The sequence below is a fragment of the Anomalospiza imberbis genome, chromosome 7, assembly GCF_031753505.1.
Source record: "Anomalospiza imberbis isolate Cuckoo-Finch-1a 21T00152 chromosome 7, ASM3175350v1, whole genome shotgun sequence".
Classification (NCBI taxonomy): Eukaryota; Metazoa; Chordata; class Aves; order Passeriformes; family Viduidae; genus Anomalospiza; species Anomalospiza imberbis.
The window spans coordinates 20,195,977-20,214,786 of record NC_089687.1 but is presented as its reverse complement, the minus strand read 5'-3'; the positions used below and the strand labels follow the sequence as shown (position 1 = coordinate 20,214,786).

General features: G+C 36.6%; 1 protein-coding gene across 5 annotated transcripts in view; it reads left to right on the top strand.

Annotated features, from left to right (window-relative positions):
- Positions 1-18,810, top strand: part of TLK1 (tousled like kinase 1) — a 68,764-nt gene that overhangs the window by 46,946 nt on the left and 3,008 nt on the right. For all 5 annotated transcript variants that reach the window (XM_068195851.1, XM_068195852.1, XM_068195849.1 and 2 more), the window contains exons 12-20: positions 4,165-4,231; positions 7,832-7,929; positions 11,549-11,630; positions 11,891-11,982; positions 12,069-12,158; positions 12,797-12,966; positions 14,267-14,402; positions 16,693-16,804; positions 17,083-17,190. In XM_068195851.1, the coding sequence (XP_068051952.1) occupies positions 4,165-4,231; positions 7,832-7,929; positions 11,549-11,630; positions 11,891-11,982; positions 12,069-12,158; positions 12,797-12,966; positions 14,267-14,402; positions 16,693-16,804; positions 17,083-17,190 (955 nt within the window). The remainder of the gene's footprint in view (positions 1-4,164; positions 4,232-7,831; positions 7,930-11,548; positions 11,631-11,890; positions 11,983-12,068; positions 12,159-12,796; positions 12,967-14,266; positions 14,403-16,692; positions 16,805-17,082; positions 17,191-18,810) is intronic.

The following is an 18,810-nucleotide window of genomic DNA, read 5'->3' as shown; positions in this document are numbered from 1 at the left end:
AACAAATAAAAACATTTTCAGAAACTTTTTCAGGCTGAAGTGCCAACAATGTGTCTGGGCTTTACTGGACAAGTAAAGACAGCTCCTTTCCTGAGGCAGTCTATTTCTAAGGCAAACATGGAAACAATGGGTGAAAAGATGTCATGAAAGGTTTTGATTTGGTTGAAGTTTATTCATCCTTGTAGAAATCTGGGGAACTGGAGTGAGAATAAGCTTGGACCAAAAGGGAAGAGCTTCGGAAATTGTAGCCAGAAAACTTGTATAGGATGTGTATATGGCTGTCTGGGAGCATGGCTGCATTCTGCTGTGCCTATGTATCTAGGATGATTTTCCAGAAGGGCAGAGGTGGGAGGAGAGATGCTTGTAAATGTACCAGGCTTGATCATGGTGAAAACCAAGGAACACATGGCTAGTTTGGGTTTTTTGTCTTGTCTGTACCCACTAGTAAAAGAATTTTGATTGCAGAAGGTTTTGTCTGCACTTGTGAGGAAGAAGTGAAAAGAAGACTGGTTATGTCAATGCATGGATATTGTGTCAAAACCTTTGAAATTTGGTGGTGGAAACGTAAGCCTCTTATAGGCCTATTCTTTCTAATTTAAAAAAAAAAGTTTTAATTGGTAGTAATCAAGTCTTTCAGGCCAGGAAAGCCATCTACTTTTTTCCAGCAACAAGTAAGAGAGGCACATTGTAGCCCTTTATGTCACAGGAGAATTATGCTACATACACCGAATATGTCCAGTGCATTTTGGGGAATTTCTGGAATTTATTGCATGTGTTTCAGAGTTTATTTGGCTGTAGACAGCAGCCAAATTAAAATTGTTAATATGCAGCATTTATTGTACAGTAATTTTGTGCAGAAAAGATCATGGCCAGGACCAGACTGTTGCCATATTTATTCATGCAGCCTGTTCCCAGCTGCCCTTCTTCCCCAGTGCTCCTCAGATTAGCCCCAAACCTGACTATCCAGCTTAAGATGGCAGCAGCCTTGTTTCTGGTTGATGTCCCTACCCTGTGCTCCTCAACCTTTCTCCCTCCACGCCTGATGAGACCTCTCTGTCTCAGGTGATAAAGGAGCAGCCCCTTCTGCAGGAAGCTATGGTGTGTGGTAGGTACCTCGGATGGTGCTCTGAGCAGCCAGATCTAGGAGGTGGCATCCCTGCCCATGACAGGAGGGTTGGAACCAGATGATCTTTAAAGTCCCTTCCAACCCAGATGTTGTGATTCTGTAATTCTGTTTTCGAAAGGTGCCTCCAGCGTGCCACTGCCCTGCAAAAGGTGTGGTGAGTGGATGCAGGTAGAAAGTGGTGGGCTGATGGGGAGCAGTCTCTAGGCTGGTAGGATGTTTTCAGACTGTGCAGTGAGCTGGTAGCCTACAGCCAGAAAACAGACACTGTTATAAGCTTACTGCTGTTTCTTGTGTGCTATTTTAATACAAAGTACACTGTATTTTTAGATAGAAACTAATAAACTCCAAAAAAAAAAGTGTTTCTGAGTATGAGAGAATAAAGTTTTGTTTTTCAGAAGTAAATAAACAAAATACAAAGTGACTATATCTGTGTACATCTCTGTGTTTTATATGCCTTTCTCCAAAATGTGGTGGTCAGAAATGACAGTTTTAGATTGCTGTGAAACATGCTGTGCTTCTAATAGAGTTAGATTTGTAAGGAAATACAAAAATGGAAAACAATCATTAGGTTATGGCACAGAAACATGGAAAAGAGTGACTTTGAATCTTAATGTTTTCAATATGACACCCAAGTTGTGCTCTGTGCTCAGGAGGGCTGTTTCAGGACTTTTTGAAAGGCAATATGTGCTAGAGAGGTCTAGGCACTTTGTAACTCTGTGTGGACACCTCAGGTTTTAAAAAAAGGACTAAATTTTTCATATTATGTTCGTTTTTAAGGGAATTTGTGGAACTGAAAGTTCTGGTAGGTCATGTCATAAACTTTATATTTTGAGTGTGTTTTCCTGGTGGTTCAGCTTTGCAAAGCCACCTAAATATACTCCCTCTTTTTCCTGAGAAAGACAAACTTTGCTATCTGTATTTCTGGAAATGCACAACCTGTAATTTGTAATGTAGACAAGAATCTGGAAACAACAATATTCAACCTTGTAAACATTGGCATTGGTCTTTTTTAACTGAAAGCTTAATCCACATTAGAGTAGTTTGCTGTTTTAATAGAAGTATTGAAAAAGTGTCAGGGATATTGTTTTAAGTCATCTAGCAAGGTCTGTATTTCTTTGATAGTGCTAGTAGATGTATTACAGCAGGAATTGGAGCATTTGTTTCTCATGTTTCCTGCTGTTTCTTGGACTGTACAAAGTCCAAATACTTTACCAGCTTTTCTAGCTATGGAGACAGCCCATTTCACATTTGCTTTAATGACTCTTCTTTTAAGATGTAGCATACATTGTCTACACCCAGAGGAGATTCTGCTAGGAAAAGAATATTAATGTTAGGTCCCAAAATCTGGTAGTAAGAGACCTTTTGCTTTTCTTGGAGAGGCAAATTTCCTCCCTCCATTGCCTTCAGAGTGTTTGGGGATGTCTATTGACTATAATACAAGACTGCTCTGAATTCCAGTAAGAAAAAAAAGATGCAGGGTAACTTTGTATGACATGTTTTCAAGAAACACTTGCCTCTCAGATTCTGACAGGATGTGATGATGGGTGCTTTTGTTGCCTGATCTGAGTGTTTTCTATAAGTTACAGACCCAGAAGGCTGATGAAATAACTACAGTCTTGTGAGGCTCTTTCCAATTTCTTGAAAATTTAGATGGTGTGGTCAAAAAAAAACCCTCAGTAATTTCACTGAGATGTGGTTGAATCAGTTTTCTGTTCTGGTCAAATCAGAAAATGGGCAGCAAAATTCTGTATTTATAATAACAGGAATGAAAAGGGCTCTATGAAAGCTTCAGAACCACCAGATTTTATCTGAAAAAATGCACGCCTTTGTCAACAACTTTTGAGATGCAGTAAGAATACAGGTGTTGGAATTCTGAAAACTGTGGTGAACTTGAAGTTAAAAGGGAGGAAGAAGTCTCATAGTCTATTAGATTTATGCAAATTTTGTTGAAGTTGGTTAGCATTTGCTGTAAGAGAAATCTGAATTAATTGTCTGTCATCTCTGGGAAAACGACTGGTGATTCTCAAGACACTCTAGTCCTCAGACTTGCAATATAAATAGCGTGTATAACCTTCTAACCACCTTGCATAATGATCTTCCCAGCTGATAGTTGAACCCACGGAAATATGGACTTTGTGAGAACATATTTTACTGTGAGTTTTAGCTTTATATCATGTAAGAAGCATTAGGTCTAGGCAAAACAATAAAAAGTGTAATTTTAATTTCTTTTGTAGGGATTTGTGTGAACCCTTTCAAGGAGGCCATACCTCTTCTCCTCATCCCTTGTTTCTCTTCCTCATATGTGCATAGTTTCTTACCTGGAACTTTAAGTCTCTTTAGTTTATTTTTTGGGTGGTTTGTCCTTTTTGTTCATCAGATGGATACTGTATGCAATCAATTCGCAGGTTTCTTAGTTACTAATCTGTGCAAACAGTCCAGATTCTCTGCATGATAACTGACTTTATGTCTGAGCAAGTCTCTACACAATGAGGGACCATTGAATTATTTGTAGCCAGAAATTGCCGAGGAAAGGAAGATGCAAAGAGAACAAGCAGGAGAGTCACGTGTGAATTCAAAGCTGAATTTGTGGTTTCATGCAAAATGTAGTGCTAATGAACTTGAAATGTATGGTTTTGCACTAGAGTCTGTAAATCACAGCTCAGAAATCCAGTGTTATCATTCTTGTCCAATTTCTGAATGTGTTAGAGTTGAGGACCAGCTCTGGAGTAGCATCAGCTAAAACCTGGGATGGTGATATGATTCAAGATGCACCTAGGTAATTAACAGGCTATCTGGAAGAAGCAAAATGGTTCAGTGGGAGAGGCAGTTAATATTGCAGAATACCAAATATAGGCATTCTGTAGGTATGTTTTGACCCTGAAATGACAAATCCAAGATGTTCAGATGGTTCAAAAATGTACTTCTAGTGACTTCTAAATAACAAGATACTGGATATATTGTATTTTTAAAGTAAAAATGCTATTGTTTTGTTTTCCACCATATAGAAGTTATAATTACACGATTGTTTCATTTTTCAGTTTGACTCTAGCAGAGTACCATGAGCAGGAAGAAATTTTCAAGCTTCGATTAGGACATCTCAAAAAGGTATGTCTTTTTAATCACAGCCAAACCCATAAAAATTAGTATTGTCAAAATGAAGAGATAGGTTGTTGAGAGCTGTCTTATTAAAAAAAAACTAATACTAAAATTGCTGTACTACTTTATGCCTGTTAGTGGCCTTCCTTTTGTTTCTGTTTGTGCAATTTTTCATAAACAACTGGCATTAGAGGGGAGCAATAATGAGTCCATCCAGTGTAACACTGTACTGGTTCCTTAAATCCTTCTAGAAGTGCTAACAGTGATGATGCCACCAATCCTGCTCTTTCCCTTCCACTTTCTGAGCTCTTGTTTCACAGCTCAGTGAGCCAGCCAAGTTTGATGCATGGACTCTTTATTTTTGTTTATTGGCCTTTAGAAAGGTCCAATTCACAAGCGTCGTACTTCTGAATTAATAAAACATTTTCATTGTCTGCAGTATTCACTTCAGTTGTTATCAGTTAGCATATTACCTATCACAAGAGAATATAATTTTCATACTTTTATGGAAAATCTGTTCTCCATGTCCTAAATTATTTCTGCAGTAGGATATTTTTGACTTTTGAAAAAACCTTTTTCATGAATCCCATCATTCTAATAAATCTATGTAGTGAGATAATTATTATATGAAGAAACTATTGCTCATTCAAGCAAAGATTTTGAGGAATAACCTGTAAAATGGATTAGCAGTTGATGCAGACAGAAATATTTCAACAAGAGTGAAAGAAAAGGACTTACATGTGCTGAGTAGTAGTTCCCGAGTTGTTGAGTCAAAACAGGTCGTAGTGTTTTCCCCTTGAAATGTTGCAAGCCTGTGTCAGGCCTGTTCTCTTCAAATGTACAAGCCACCTGTTGTAAATCCCACTATAATAAACTGAGCTGGGCCCCTTGAGAAAGCTGCAGCTGTTTCTAAAGAATATGACAGGAAAGTACTTGAATCTGTAGTAGGAAATCTGCATATAATTTGCTGGCACTGGTGAAGTAGACTGCCCACATTGTTCTTCATTGTTAATGGTTTAGAAGCTCCAGCTTCACATAAATTCTGTTAGGAAATTCTGTAGGGTTTTTTTTTCCCGTGCTTTAACTTTATGGAAGTCTGATGGGAATTTCAAATTATAGATGAAATAAACTGTTAGAGGATTATTTATACAGGAATTTTGGTTTCACCTTTAGCATCAATGCTGGAGTACTTTGCAAAAAATGGAAATTCCTTGACTAAATGCCAGGGGTGAAACAAATGTTATTCTTAGCAAATCATACTTGACTATATCTGAAGAAAATAATAAAAATACTTTCTTACATTATTATTCTTATGTGTGATACAGATTTTGTCATTAACTAATAACACCAATTTTGTTACCTTCATTTTACATGGCTGTATTTCTTCCCTGAGCTTCTTTGCTATTTACTTATTTTTTTTTCTTCATTTCTTCAGCATATGCTGTTTTGCTGACTGCTCCTCTTCCTTTTCACTCTTGAGATGCTTTCCTGGGGCTCTTATTTTTGGTGCCCTGTACATGCTGCCACCACCAGTTTTCTTTTCCTACTGCTACCCAGGAAATTCTTTTCCAGCTAGTTGCTTTGGTCCTGGAGAGAGGCTCTTGTTTTCTCACTTCCTTTTATATAGCAGTGACCTGAGGCAGCTAAGCTGGTTTATTCTTGCTTAAAGGTATTCACAGCCTGAGTGTCCTAAATAACAGCTGGAAACAATGCAACCAGCCAGTTCTCTTTGGACTAACATTGGCCTATGAACCACATTTTGAGAACCACTGAATTGCATAATATATGAACAAAAAGGTCCAAAAGAGGCATAACTGATGGATTTTTTTTTGTTAGCCTTTGGGAAGAACATAGACAATTGTGTGTGTAAGTGTGTGGCCTTTTGTGAGGGGAGAAGGAATAAAATTCTTTATAAAGGACTACTGGGTTACGAGGAACAGCCTATCATGTCAGGGTATTTAGCAGAGAGCTGCAGGGATGTGTCTAAATATAGAAAAAAACAGAGTTTAACATTATATAAACAGGAGAAAACCCAACTCTTGACATTGCATCTTAGGAAAAATAAATGGTCTACCCAGATCTGCTGGCAGATTAGTGCTACTTAATCCAGCTTTTAAATTATTAGGAATTTGATTTTCATTTCCTCCATGGAGGTTCGTACCGTGTCTTGTCTTGGGATGAGATTTTTTTTCCATTGCTTATGGGAATGGTTTCAGGATATTCACTGAAATCATCTAGTCCAGACTCCTCAATTCACTGGATATGTGGTCATTTAATATGTGTTTTAGGTCATACAAATACAGTTGTTGCTTCAGGATATGGGTTTATGAAAATGCTGTATCATTATGGCATTTACTCTCTACCTTGCCGACTTGTGGTCCATCCCCTTGTGCCATGCCTTGTTGCCCTGTTGCTTTTGCCAGCACACTGCTGGGTTGTACAGTCAGAGAATAAATTGGATTGGAGAACTGATCTGGCTTCTTTCAAAAAACAAATATGTTTTTATTTTGTCATGCTTGTTTATTTTTTTCTTTTCTTTCTTCTGTTTTTTTTTTTTCTCTTAAAGGAAAGATTGATTAGTATTCCAGTTTGATATACCATGTGGCTGTGCAAAAGGCTATGCCAAAATAACAAGAGGTGATGATGGGTGCTGCAACTGAAAAAATATATATCAGATGCCAGGCCTTTTCCTTTTCAGCTGAAATAATTCCATAATTATGAGCTTTCTGATATGGACTAATTTTTTCTCCTCTTTCCTCAAATTTTTAAGTTCTAGAGGCACTAACTCTGAAATCAGTATAACCCTGTTTACAATATTTTTCAATGAGTATGTTTCTCAGTTTGAGTATAGATACATAAGATTCCACAAATTAGGCATCATGAAATCTTTATGATTTTAGAGGATCTGAATAAATAATTATTTCATTGTTTCCTAATGCACAGAATAAAGATGACATAAAATTAAGTGCTGAAATTAGTTAAGGAATTTGCTCCTACCTGACATGCTTCTTTTGAAGTTGCACTTAAAATCTTATGCAATACACATTCTTCATTTGTAATTTTAATAAGATACAAATGAAAAAATCTTTTCAAATTAGATTGGTTTTGGTGTCTTGTATCAGCACCTTAAGAATGTTTCTGCTGTAATGATGTGCTCTTTTATTCTTTTACTGGATTTGCACTCTAGCCTTAAAATACTTTACATGTCTTAATCTGTTGGTTTGTACAGAATCTATAATTGCCCATATCTCCGTTTTTTTTCTTTTTTTGTACATCAATTTCAGACCGCTTCCCAGATAATTTGTCTCCTTGGCTGAGGTACAAAACCCAGCTGCTTCTCATTTCAAATAGCATCCCTACAGTGCAGAACAAAACCATGAACATCCCATTACCTGTGGGTTCATGAACAGAAAAATTTCCTGAAACAGGCTTTTGCCTTATCTTTCTGAATTTTTCTGGCTTTAAGAGAAAAGCAGTGCTTTCTTCTAGTTCAGCAGGGTTTTGTAATGTAATGTTCCTCCATCACCACTAGTATTGATGCAGGGGTAAAAATACCCTTTTCAAATGGGAAGTAAATGAGCTTTTATATTTCCTTCTTTTCATTTGCAGGAGGAAGCTGAAATACAAGCAGAACTTGAACGTTTGGAAAGAGTTAGGAATCTTCACATTAGAGAGCTGAAAAGAATAAATAATGAAGATAATTCACAGTAAGAGTCTTTACTGTCTTAATTTTGCATGTCTGTTTTTAAAGTAATTCTCTAGTATCACATTTTACCTATAGAAGAGAGACTTGTTCATAATTTCTTTTTGGTTCTCTATGTTTATGTATATATATTAAACACCAATTTATTTAAACGTAACTAAAATTTCTGACTATTTGGTAAATTTATTAATGTTTTTGTTGAATATGCAAGAAATAACATACCTATACAGCTTATAGTGAAGAGCTGAAACTTGCTAGACCATATTACTAAGCTTAAAAAAACCACTTGTGAGATAACTTAATGCAGTTCACTTAGCTGATAATAGTGCAGGAGGTTTGATGCACCAGCAGCAGTTTTGTGCTGCACTTCAAGTTAGTTTTGTGTTTATGGCACTGCGATTTCATTCCTACTAGGTATAGGTACCTAGCAGGAAAAAGCCTATTATGTTGTTACTTTGTATTTCACCTTGGATGGCAGTGTATCACAATGTTAAATTGCTACATAATATGAACTGTTACTGTGTAGGTTTGAAAGTACTAATTACAATACTTCATTAAGTCTGTTTTCCGTGATGACACATACAGACTCTACAGTTTCACCAACACTTTCAGCTGGCACTGTTGATTGAAAGGAACTGGTTCTGCCTCTCCCTGGCTACTTAGCCTTGTTTTCTTTCACATGCTTACAATGGCATTTCTTTACTAAACCGACGCTGGAAATTGATCCAAATTAAAACCAGCTCCTGTAGTTCATTTTTCTGGATTAATTTTAATCCAAGATCAATTTCCTGGTCTAGTTCTTTGCCCAGTTACAAAAATATTTATGCTGCCATGAGGAGAGAGGGCAGTGCAAGAGTGGAATGAGCCAGGGGGAAGGACATGATGGGACTGGGCTTCTCGCTTTCTGCACTAGGAAATGTTTATGAAAAAGTAGCCTTAAGCCTTCAGGATTTATTTTTTACTTCTTAGACACAATAGAATTATGTATACACCAAGGCTTTTAAATATGAAAAGAAAAAGGTGTGAAATTGTGCCTAACTGTTCCAATGGTACCTACCATGCAGTAATGCAGAAATTGTTACCATGTGGCTTTAGTGCTAATTGATAGTTAAATTGTTCTGTGGTTTGGGTATGAAGAATAATGGGTGCTGATACTTGCATATTGATGGCAGAGTATTTTCTTTTTAAAAATGTATATTTTAAAATAAAAATATGCAATATTATTTTAAAATAAATATCCTACAACAAATAAACAAGCAGGTTAAATGATAAATCTTCAGTGTTTGCATTAGGACAGGTTTAGGTTTTTTTAAAAAAAAGATCCTTCAACAATAAGGAATAAATGGCACAGAAAAATGACAGGCTTTGACTATGAAAATACTGCATATGTGGGGCAAAGAATATCCAAATTATGGTCACAGTTGAAAACAGTTACAGGACAAGCTTCAGTCCATGGTGCAGCTTCACTACTCATTGTCTACAGCCAGTGCTAACCCATTTTACGGTACAGAATGGAAAGCTTTAAACTGTGTGTTCATGTTTTTGTGGGAGTTTACACAAGTATTTACCAAGTGGCCAAGCCACAGCTTATAGTCCTCATGTAGAAGAGAGAAGCAATGGAGAAATAATTTAGGTCTGTAGCCCCTGCTGTATTCCAGCCTGGGGTTCCCAGGGTCTGTCCGACCCCGGCTGCCGTAGGTGTCCCGGATTGCGATGTCCAGCTAAGCACAACCTGTCCAGGTCCCTCAGGCAAGCTCCCAGCCACAGGCAGTCTTAGCAAGCAGCTCAGCTCTTAAGTGAGATCAGCTCTTTGGCTGAATTCAGCTCTTCGGTGATTTCAGCTCTTTGCTTGCTAAGTGCCACGGGCAGACGCAGGGAGAGAGAGGAGAAGGCTGCATGAGGTTCCGCAGCGGTGTCTTTATTGGCAGCTCCTGCAAAGGGTTTCAGTGACAGCTCTTCTGCTGACCTGGGCAGAAATGGGGGTTTATATAGGGTACAGGGGTGTTGGGAAATGGTCCAATAGTAAGGGTCTAGATGAATATGACCCATGGTCTTAGAGAGATAACGAGGGTCCGAAGGCAGAAGAGCGGCGTCTTTGGTCCAGTCATCATGACTAGGCATTTCTTATCTTAGGCAAGTGACCGCCAGGGAGGCCTTGCAGGGAGGCCTTGCAGGGCTGCTACACTGCTGTCTTTCCTAAAGCGACTTGGTGATGTGGCTGTTTGGTAAGGGAGAGAGTTCTCAGCCAAAGCAGCTGCTGGATTCTGACTCAAATCCTGTTGGGATTTCCACTTCCAGCTGTGGAATAAAGCTAAGCCCGTTTTCTTGTTCTAGCAACAAATCCATCTAACCATAGGTAAACTTGTATGTCTACAACTGCACGGGAATAATGGGACAAGTTGAGAGTGCAGGTTAGGGCTTCCCCGTCTGGCTTTGGAGCCCACATGATGTTGGGGTGCAGGTTCTGAGCCATGGAGAGCCACACAGAGTAGCAAAAGCAGTGGAGAGGGAAGGTGGTAAGATTCACAAGATTGGCCTACTAGAGGTACACATGTAATAGAAAGATCATAAAAAAAGAATTGGACTACTGGTCACATGACATCAAGTGCCTAATGATGCTGCTTCGAAATTTGTTTTTCTTCTACAATGAATACATTATTTACTGTCTATGGTTTCTTTAAAAATATTTAGCATTGAAGTATGTATCTTTATAGTGAATAAAAAGGAAAATTTTATTTCTAAAAGGGACACAGTAGGCAAGAATATGCATCTTCTCTCAAATACTTGAATACCTATGACCATACTTCCAAAACTGTAGAGAATATGGAAGAATGGGATAAGCTGTTGGCAGACTGGCACTAAATTCTTCTTTAAAGTTTTCTATGGAATACAACTGGCAGCTTGCCTTAGATTCTTGCCTTGCCTCCTTGCTACACTAAGAATGTGATGAATATTCAGATCCCTTCCCTCTGATTGGATGGAAGAATATATTTTGTCTCCTATATACTTTGGGAGAGAGAGTATGGTCCTTTTTCTTAGTCTGGCAGTATCATTTTCTGTTTGGAAGAAGTATTTTCATTTTGCTTTTGCTTAGAGTATGAGCAGATAGTCAGTTCTTCTGTGTGTTTTCCCCACATTGCTGTTTCCGACTTGTTTTAACTTCTTAGTGTTATACAAAAATCCATTTTTTTTTAAGAAAGAGGCATATCTGGTCATGTTTTGTGTGAAATTGGAAGAATGTCCTTGTTGTCTGTTCCAGAAAGTTGAAGTGTGAGTCTTCTCTAAAATTTGGCACAACAAAGAGAGACCCATGTATCACATGTTTAAATTTAGGCATGCTTTTCTTATCTTAAAAAAAAATAGAGAAAAATAACAAAATGTTTGCCAGGATTTATTGTTTTGATGACAGTGTTGTGATAATATGTGTAAACTAAATAGTCAAAAGGTATTGGTCATGTTATACAGTTGTATCATAAGATTTCTTGTGGTATAATATTGCTCAGCATATTATATGTTGTTTCTAAAAAGAAAACTTTATTTGATGAGTAATACTAAGGAATTTGTATTTGAGATGCTACTTGTTTACCTTAAACAGAATAAAACAATTTTTTTTTTCTTTCAAGATTTAAAGATCACCCCACATTGAATGAACGATATTTGTTACTCCATTTACTTGGCCGAGGTGGCTTCAGTGAAGTATACAAGGTAGGGTTTGTTGAGTCTGATAAATAAAAATTTTGAGCCATGTACATTTAATCTGGGGGGAGACAAAATGGGATTTAATTAAGTAGAAGGACTGTAATCAGTTGACCAGGCTTCGAGTAACCTGTGGAGGAGAGGTAGCATGACAGTAGCCTTGTCAATAGACTTGGGAATTACATGACATCTTTTTTCCTCACTTTACTGGGTGTTATTTTTATCACCTTTGGTTATAATTTCGCCATATTCATGCATTTCTTTTTTAGGCTTTTGATCTTTATGAACAAAGATATGCTGCTGTGAAGATTCACCAGCTGAACAAAAGCTGGAGGGATGAAAAGAAAGAAAACTACCACAAGTAAATACTAATTACTTACACTTCATATGTTAAGCTTAATAGCATTTTGTTGATTGTAGAAGGCTGATGTATCCATCTTCTTTTAGACATGCCTGCAGAGAGTATAGAATACACAAAGAACTGGATCACCCCCGAATAGTTAAACTCTATGACTACTTCTCCCTGGATACAGATACGTAAGTAGAACTTGGCAAGGATTTTAGTGCTGTATATTAGATAAACAGAAATGAAGAGTATTTGAACAAAAATAACGTATGTTCTTGCTTTCAGCCAAAACATTTTAAAAAACCCCACACTAGTTGCAGATTTTTGTCTGCTAAATGTTGCAGGCTTTCTATAAGGTGATGAAGAGAGTGTTTTGCAACACCTGACTGGCATCAAAAGGCTGCCATACCTTAGACAATTTTCCAAGACTAAATGGCGTCAGGAGCATTACTAGCCTAGGCATAGCCCCTAGTGACTGGGCTGCACCTTTTTGCATGAAATTGTCACCTCTTAAGGGATAGTTAAGGTATTTTGATTTTGAGAAATGGTTCTACTATAAATAAAGAGGCTTTTCTTAATTTCTCATCCATATGGATGCATTCTCTCTTTTAGTATGAATGTTCTGATTTACATTAGTCTTCATAAGCTGTTCTTCATAAGTGTTCATGAGCTTCACCATGTGTTCTATGAACAATTTCATTCATGTATTTTAATATTCAGGCAGCCATTCTTAAACTTGTCAGAATGAAACTAGATTGTCATGTCTGTTTTTGATTGTGCAGTATATATAATACATTCTTTCATTTTGTGTCTCTAAATTCTACCCTAGGTTTTGCACGGTTTTAGAATACTGTGAAGGCAATGACTTGGATTTCTATCTCAAGCAACATAAATTGATGTCAGAGAAAGAAGCTAGGTCCATTGTAATGCAAATAGTAAATGCACTACGGTATCTCAATGAGATCAAGCCCCCTATTATACACTATGATCTTAAACCAGGTAAGTGAGAAATGTTACGATTGAAAATGTAATTTATTTTTTAGCCTTTATTTTGTTTGTAATTCAAGTATGAAAATGCCAGAGTTATCTTCTGTGTGTTATCTTCTGTGTTATCTTCTGTTGTTGCAAACAACTGGAAAAAGTATGTACTTTTCTTCATAATTTCATTGCCAGAATCATCTGCCTTTTCTGTGGAAAATGTTTGTTACAACTTTTCTACTTTGCATTATTTTGATTTGGATTTGCAGGAAAAAATCGTATAGCTAACAGATACATGCATTGGTAGTTAGCAGTATAAAACAGATAAGAACATTAGTAGGCTCAGTCCTGTCTGGTAGTTGTGGAATGCTGATGTGTAATTAATTTTTCCCATATGTTTTTTTTAAACCTGTAAATATGTGATCAGTCACTTTCAGCATCCCAGCATAAGCATTCCAAAACAAGACTTTACAGAGAGTTTTCTTTACAATGAATAATAAATATATTTTTAAACAATATTTGTCTTGGTTCCATTTCCTTTGTTTTACCATCTTGCATGAATGATGCTTATATTCTTAATGTGCTTTAATCTGCTACACTTCCAGGTATGGGGTTTGTAAAGTAATTCTTAGTGCCAGGCTGTTTGCTTTCTGTTCTGTAATAAACTGTTCACACAGGTTTATTTTATCTTACGAAAATGTACAGAATGTAGTCGTAGTCTCATTAGTTTTTGTTCTCAGAGGAACTTCATAAAGTAATTTTTATATCAAGAAATTATTGTACAACTTTAACACATGGAGTAAGATTTGTAGGATTGCAGCAATTTCTTGGCACAATTTTATGGCATATGCAAACCCTGAAAACTGTAGTGTAGGGTTCGTTCTGGCAGAAAGCTAATGAAACTTATTTGGAACTAGTATACTGCTGCATTCTGATATTTTCTCACTCCATTCTGGTGTTTCTTTGCTGACCAACCAGCTCTCAGATGAGAGGGCCATTTCAGATCATGATGGTAGCCTAGAGAGTTGCTGAAACTGCACAGAAACTTGTCATAGTCAAGTTACTCTAGACTTGAGGATGTAAAGATTATGTAAATGTGTCTCAGTTGGTTCAAGCATGGTGCTAAAAACACCAAGGTTGTGGGTTTGGTCATGGGTCCCTTTTAACCCAGACTGTTTCATGGTTCTGAGTCTTTGATTCTGTAACATTGTCGCTTACCCTCATGAAGTTAGATGTTCTTGAAAATTGGACCTGGTTTTGAAAATAAAGCATTCTGTTAGCTTTTTTGAAGTAATTTTTCTTTTCTGTTCCCCCTGAATAGGTAATATCCTTCTTGTAGATGGAACAGCATGTGGAGAAATAAAAATTACTGATTTTGGTCTGTCCAAAATAATGGATGATGATAGCTATGGGGTGGATGGAATGGATTTAACTTCACAGGGAGCGGGAACTTACTGGTAAGCCCTAGTTTGGTTTTCTGTTTAGACTTTGGATCATTGTTCAGATTTTATAAATGTAGTTTTATAAAGCCAATTTGCAGAGACAGCTAAGACCAAAAATGTTAACATGGATGACAAACAAAGGTCTTTGTGCAGTACTGTGATGTTGGTATTCCCAAATGTTAGAAGAATAACTTAACAAGTAAAACAAGAGAGTGTGTGTTTGTGTCTTTTATTTATTTGTAAGTATGTATATATAAATAAATGTTGAGATGATCACTGAGATTTAGAAACACCGTATCCGCTGAAGAAGCAGGTATTATTTCTTTGGATGCTGGTGGTTGAAGACATTTGACAGAGACATTTGATGATTAAGTGTGGGTGCTTGGTACTTGGAAATTGTAGAATGGGGATTACCAACAGGTATTCACTGTTCCTTCCTAAACATTAATGACAGCTCAGCAGCTGTGATTTATTTTTTGTGCACTTGCATGCTCATCCAAAACACTGGAGTTTTAGAGCTGCCAAAGGATAGGAATGACAATAAGCATTTCATTGCTTACAGAAAATCTGTTTTTAGAATCTCTAAAGATGCAGATATTCATGGCACAGTAGCTCTTTCAGCCTGGGTATGTGCTGGCTGTGTCAGGGTGGGTGGATTAGAAATCCTGTACTGGGCAGGTTGTTACAAGTCATTTGCTCTACAGAGAAGCCGGTGTCATTCCCATATGCTTTGCACCTCTTCCCATATTCAGGGGTTGTATGTAATAAAGTTTTTGCCTTTTCCTTCAGAGTTTTTAGAAAAGGAAACACATACTCTTCCACAAATATCACTGTGTGCATGCTGTGAGAAAATGATTACTCAAGCTGAAGCATTTTAAAAGTGTTAGGTTTTTGCTACTCTTTTTAATGCTTTACCTATTTAAACACCAGTTTAAATGTTTTATTTTAGGAATATATATCAGAAAAATTTTGGCTTTTGGATTTCATCTAGAATGCCTCAGGCACTAGTGGTGCTGCAAACTTAAAAGTAAAAAAAGATCTGCAATCATTATAGATTCATGATGAATCTCTGCATTTCTAATTCATGCTTTCTCTGAGCCCAAAATCTTCATTAGGGAGGGAAAAACTTAGAGTGAGTTTGAGGTTGGGAATGAGTCTGTTTAGAGTACATTGCACAAACTGTCAGCAGCATAGCCCTGGAAGGGATTTCCTCAGTCACTGGGTTCAGTTACCTGCCTTCCCAGGCAGTTAGGTTATATAATCTCTTTGGTAAACTTCTAGATGTTTATATTAAATTTAGTTAGTGTTTTGGCCCCAGTAATCTGATTTGAAATATCTTCTGTAACCTCAGTTTTCTGATCATTTGAAACCTAATCCTCTAATTTGCAGACTGTGTATATTTGTGGCCAGTTTATACTTGTTTACTCCTGTGCTAACATTGTCCTCCGTCAAGTAGGTTGTGGCCCCCTAGTACTTGCACCTTGGTGTTTTTGTAGCCTTCGCTTTTTCCCCTCTGAACTGTAGGCTATCCATTCTTCAGATCATTTTAGTAACCTTCTTTGCATTTGTATCACTTAAGAACACTTGTCTTGATTGTTGTAATCAGAATTGTAGACAAGTATTCCAGAAGAGAGTTTGTGATACTGTTTAAACTTGTTGCATTTTCATCTCATTTTTATGCCTATATCCATTTCTAGAAATATTTCTTCAAAGTTTCTCTTCAAGTCTTATATGTTGTTGACCAAAGAGTGCCTGTTCTATAGTTGCCCTAATAGGTTTTTTGCCTTTTTCAGTTTTAAATATTACAGTCAATAATACTTGACTGCACTTAAATAAATACATTTGGAATGTTTTGTTTGCTTTGTAAAGGAAGTTCTATTTCATCAGTTATTCTGTAATTCAGGAATGGCATGGGAACTTCCTCAACTTCTATTAAGTAAAGTTCTCTTTCTGCAGAATATAGGGACAATAGAAATAACAATCACCTTTGTCTATCATATAGGCCTCTGGGTAATGTTACCATTTTTACTAAAAACTTGGGTAAAGGGTCCTTAAGCTATATCGGTATTTTCTTTGATTATTAACCAGATCTTGCTGTAAAATGCCCTATTAGGCTTTCATCTTTTCTTGCTTTGATAGATGGCTTCATATTTAACCTGGGGTCCCAATTAAAAAAAAGTGATAATTGGTGGTTTAGGTAAAAAATGTTTGTATTTGTGTCGGTGAGGTGTTTGTACAGTTTGATAATTGAGCACTTTCTAGTGATGCTGTACTTACAGACTGAAATGCCTGTTTTGTTTTCCAGGTACTTGCCTCCAGAGTGTTTTGTAGTTGGCAAAGAGCCACCAAAGATTTCTAATAAGGTTGATGTGTGGTCAGTTGGAGTAATCTTTTTCCAATGCCTTTATGGTAGAAAGGTAAGGAAAGCTTTAGAAAATCTAAAGAGTTTTAGTGTAGGTGCCTATTCTCACTAGCCTGTGAATTGCATTTGTAAAGACATGACTCTACATGGAAAATTACTTGTGTTACTTTTTGGTGGTGTACATTGATTTTTGCAAAAAATTAGAAAATCTTGCCTGTAACTTTTTTATTTTCAGAATAGTTGGCAGTTTGTATTAACACTGCAACAACTTACTATAGTTTATACTTACTATACTACTTTTTACCTGAAAAAATTCATGTGCTTGTTTTGCAGCCATTTGGCCACAATCAATCACAGCAAGATATCCTACAAGAAAATACAATATTAAAAGCCACAGAAGTTCAATTCCCTGTTAAACCTGTTGTAAGCAATGAAGCCAAGGTAACTTTTACTATAATCTCTGAGTAAAACATTCATCTTAAAGGATTCAGCTGTAAAATTGTTGTTAACCCAAGAATGCTGTGGGACATAATAACTGTAGAAAAATGTACTTGAGAGTATTTGGATGTTTTTGTTTAAGCAACCTTATTCTGGGAATTCTCAAAACCATGTACTTCAAAGCAAAACTATATATATATATATTCCAGAAATTTGCAAGTGGTTTTTAAGTAGGCCACCTCAAAAATGGTCTGCTTTACTTTTTCTCAGAGGACCTTATGTGTCTCATTCAGGCTGTCTTACTGGAAGTTCTTGTGAAATGCTGCTGCTAACAGTAGCATGCTTTCTGAAAATAGTGGATGTTATTCTCTGCAGCCTTACTGGCTAGAATAACTACTTGACTACCGGGTACCTGAAGGATATGACCTCTAATACTCTTCCCCTTGAAAGGTTGTAATATGTGTGTATAAACTTAAATCTGAATTTATATATATGAATTTTTGAGATTAAGAATCTAGAAGATATTTTGATGCTGATTCAGGAAATAAGACTGCCAAAATAGTTGCTCTGCCACAATGGTGTCAATTCCTCTACACAGACTGGCTATTCAGAAACAGATTAAGGTGGTTTCCCAAATGATTACTACTGTGAGCATCTGTAACACCAATTCTGTGAAAGTGGAAGAAAATATTACATGTTACTTGCTTGTAAAAACTCTCCCAGTTTTTGAAAGATATATTCATGACCAGATGCAACAGATGTGCTCTTTGAGAAAAAAAAATGCCAAGATAGTAGAATACTTATTCACATTTCAGCAACTAATTAAACAGACTTAGATTTGGGACATGCCAAAAATTTAGGAAAGTTAAGATTCAGCTTCTAAAGATTAAAAGGAAAGGGAACATATTTCTAGAGGCAGAAACTTCCCAACAAACTAAGTCTTTTGGGTACATAAACTTGCTGTTACAAGTGGTGGTATATTTCTGTTAATTATATTTTCTAAAAGTTGTGTTAGTGAGAGAGTTGCAGTTAAGGTTACAAAAAATGGTTGAAAAATTGTAGTGGTTTTTTTGATTGAGGTTTTTGTGTGCAGTTGGTTTTTCACTGACATTTGAAAAAACTATGCCTTGAATGCAGTTGACAAATCTGCATCATGTTACTGATACCTTTACGTAATAAGAGTTTATATCTGTGTCTTTTAAGTTTGCATTTCTTTGTCATTAGTAGTTTTTATACAGAGGATGTTAGGAAAGAGTAGACAATTCAGCATGGAGAATTGGCAACTTTTTGCATTCTCTGTGTATTTGCATGCTCTGTTTCTTTGAAAGACTAAAATAAACTTCCATTATTCTCCACTCATATTAACCATTGTCATGATAGCTGTGAGAGAGAGAGAGAGGGAAATTATTCTCTGGTGGAAATGCTATAAAACAATTTCAGACTAACTTCTTAATGTAGACCATTTACAATGACTGTGTAGAATCCAAACTGTTTTTCAGATTTATAGGCCTGGCAGTTGGAAAAGAACAGCTTGTAAACTGCAATTCTGATCTGGAAAGCATGGAGGTTAAATAAATATGGAACCTCAGATGACATTGTTAGTTTTCAGACTGTAACTGTCCT